This window comes from Drosophila kikkawai, chromosome 3R (genome assembly GCF_030179895.1).
Source record: "Drosophila kikkawai strain 14028-0561.14 chromosome 3R, DkikHiC1v2, whole genome shotgun sequence".
In the NCBI taxonomy this organism is placed as follows: Eukaryota; Metazoa; Arthropoda; class Insecta; order Diptera; family Drosophilidae; genus Drosophila; species Drosophila kikkawai.
The window spans coordinates 18,244,400-18,246,345 of NC_091731.1; the positions used below are offsets into that span (position 1 = coordinate 18,244,400).

At 39.9% G+C, this 1,946-nt stretch overlaps 1 protein-coding gene across 2 annotated transcripts; it reads right to left on the bottom strand.

The window, feature by feature from the left end:
* Window positions 1-500: 500 nt before the first annotated feature.
* LOC108080781 (uncharacterized) lies at window positions 501-1,538 on the bottom strand. Of its 2 annotated transcripts, XM_017175647.2 has the most exons (3): window positions 1,431-1,538; window positions 904-961; window positions 501-842 (listed from the first exon to the last, which is right to left on the bottom strand). In XM_017175647.2, exons 2-3 carry the CDS (start codon window positions 925-927, stop codon window positions 507-509), a joined length of 360 nt encoding a protein of 119 aa, XP_017031136.1. In that variant the 5' UTR covers window positions 928-961; window positions 1,431-1,538; the 3' UTR covers window positions 501-506. The 2 variants fall into 2 exon arrangements, with proteins under 2 accessions (XP_017031136.1, XP_041630285.1); XM_041774351.2 differs by lacking the exon at window positions 1,431-1,538 and having other exon boundaries at window positions 904-1,219.
* Between the last annotated feature and the right edge of the window lie 408 nt (window positions 1,539-1,946).

Below are 1,946 nucleotides of genomic sequence, written 5' to 3' on the forward strand. Positions count from 1 at the left end.
GATTGCTGCCTAATAGATTCATTCTGCGAGGTGGTAAAGATGTGTTTGGGTTCCTGGTTTGAATATTGTGGGTTTAATAATGTACAAAATTATACTCTAGAAATTATCATTAATATTAAGTAAAACAAAGCAAACCTGGCTAGAAAACAAAAGGCGGAAATTATTATTAATATTCTGAAAATTAATCAATGACTTCATCCTCAGTTGTTACTAATGAAAGCTAAACTTTAAGTAATTATATGCTAGCTTTAGCTACCTTGTACAATTCACAACAAAATCCAGCAAAGAAGAAAAGTTTTTTTTTAATTATATAAGACAAGCTGAAATCACCCTACAAAATAATATAGTCACACATCTTAACAATTTTTGAATCAAACTTGTTTTGACTCACTTCTAAAAACCAGAACACATATGTATATTGATTGACATTCCCCATATTGATAATATCTACAGGTTTCTCTAATTACTCCTTTAATTTATTGCTTATTTTAACAATTGAATTTCGTTCAACCAACAGATGACTTTAGAGCATTCGGTCCAAGTCTTTTTATTGAAAATGTTTCATTTTTAGAGGACGTTAAGGAGTTCTCAGCGCCTGCCGCATAGGTATATCGTATCCTGTATCCCTCGGGTCCAGTTTTATAAAGAATAACCAACGAACCCTCATGAGGCCCTGAAAAAATCTGACGGATTTCGCCATCAACCTGTGCATTTCCCTCAGGGTCAACTACCACCGATTCCCTTCGAGTGGCCGATCCATCAGGATGTGTTAGATTGAGCTGGTATCCGCCACCCAGCACAGCTGTCAGCTCAAAAGAATTAATCCAGAGAACCAAAACCAACTGTAAATATATATAATTTGTATTCATAGGAAAATTGTTTAGCTTAACTCGAAAGACTCACCACTGCGATTGTTTTGGGGGACATGATGTTGTACTATCTGCCACCAAATTGCAACTACCTGAGAAGCGTCAAAATATTCTGATTATTCTCCGGAATAAAGCTGGGCAAAACAAGTTTAGATGCAAAACAAAAAGTAACTGAGCTTAAAAGTGGATAAACCGCATTGGCATAAGCAATATTTTTAGTTGCTAATATAAGTGAAACCTTGTGCAGGTAGCTTTCAATTTAATTTGTGTTGTGTTCTGAGTTTGAAACCATAATCCAATTGTTTTATAATAATTTTGTTATTTATGTTGACAGCTTCTAAGTGTTGATTGAAGCGTGAGAGCTTTTCTTATTTATTGAAGCCTGATTGAAGTAAATTCTCGAAACCGGCATCTTTGATTTCTCGAATTCAGCTTGAACTCCAATCCCAATGGCTCTGCTATTATATATCTTATATCTTATCGAAGTCTGGCACACAGAGAGTCACCTGTTCGACGTCTGTTTTTCCCCCTTTTAGCGGCATGTGTCTGCCTATCACTTACCACCTCAATTTTCCCGAAAAACCAAATGCATCTAATAAATAGGCGCACAATTAACAAGTTCCTAGTGATTTATGCCGACGTCGCCGGATCGCTTGGGTTGGCTGCCAGTTGTTGTTTGGGCTGGGATCGGTGTTCGGGGTTCGGTGTTTGGTGTTTTGTGTTGCGGGTCTGGGATTTTATGGGCACCCCGACCGTGCCACGGAACAATGCAGGAGATAATTTTTTACGAGCCACTCGCCGGGCTGCTAAATGTATGTTCGAATGCCATATGTTCGGGATGGGAATACTCTGTAGGACCGGGGCAGGGGCAGGTAGTCCCGGTGCCAGTCCAAGTTCCAGTCTCCCTTTCACGGGCCGCGTGTGCAATTAAACGATTTTGGGAAGGGCGTTGGGCATGCGCTCAGCCTTGACAGGGAATCTCATTAAAGCAGCAAAGTCAACAGAGGAGTCCTCAGATCGGATCCGGGGAAGGGTTGTCTTCGCGGGAAATTCAATTTCAATCCGCTGGCCATAAAG

Coding starts and splice junctions, on each gene's coding strand:
- LOC108080781 (XM_017175647.2), bottom strand. CDS start 927: ATGTCCCCCAAAACAATCGCAGTG. Junction 843..903: donor CCCCCAAAACAATCGCAGTG/GTGAGTCTTTCG, acceptor ATATATTTACAG/TTGGTTTTGGTTCTCTGGAT.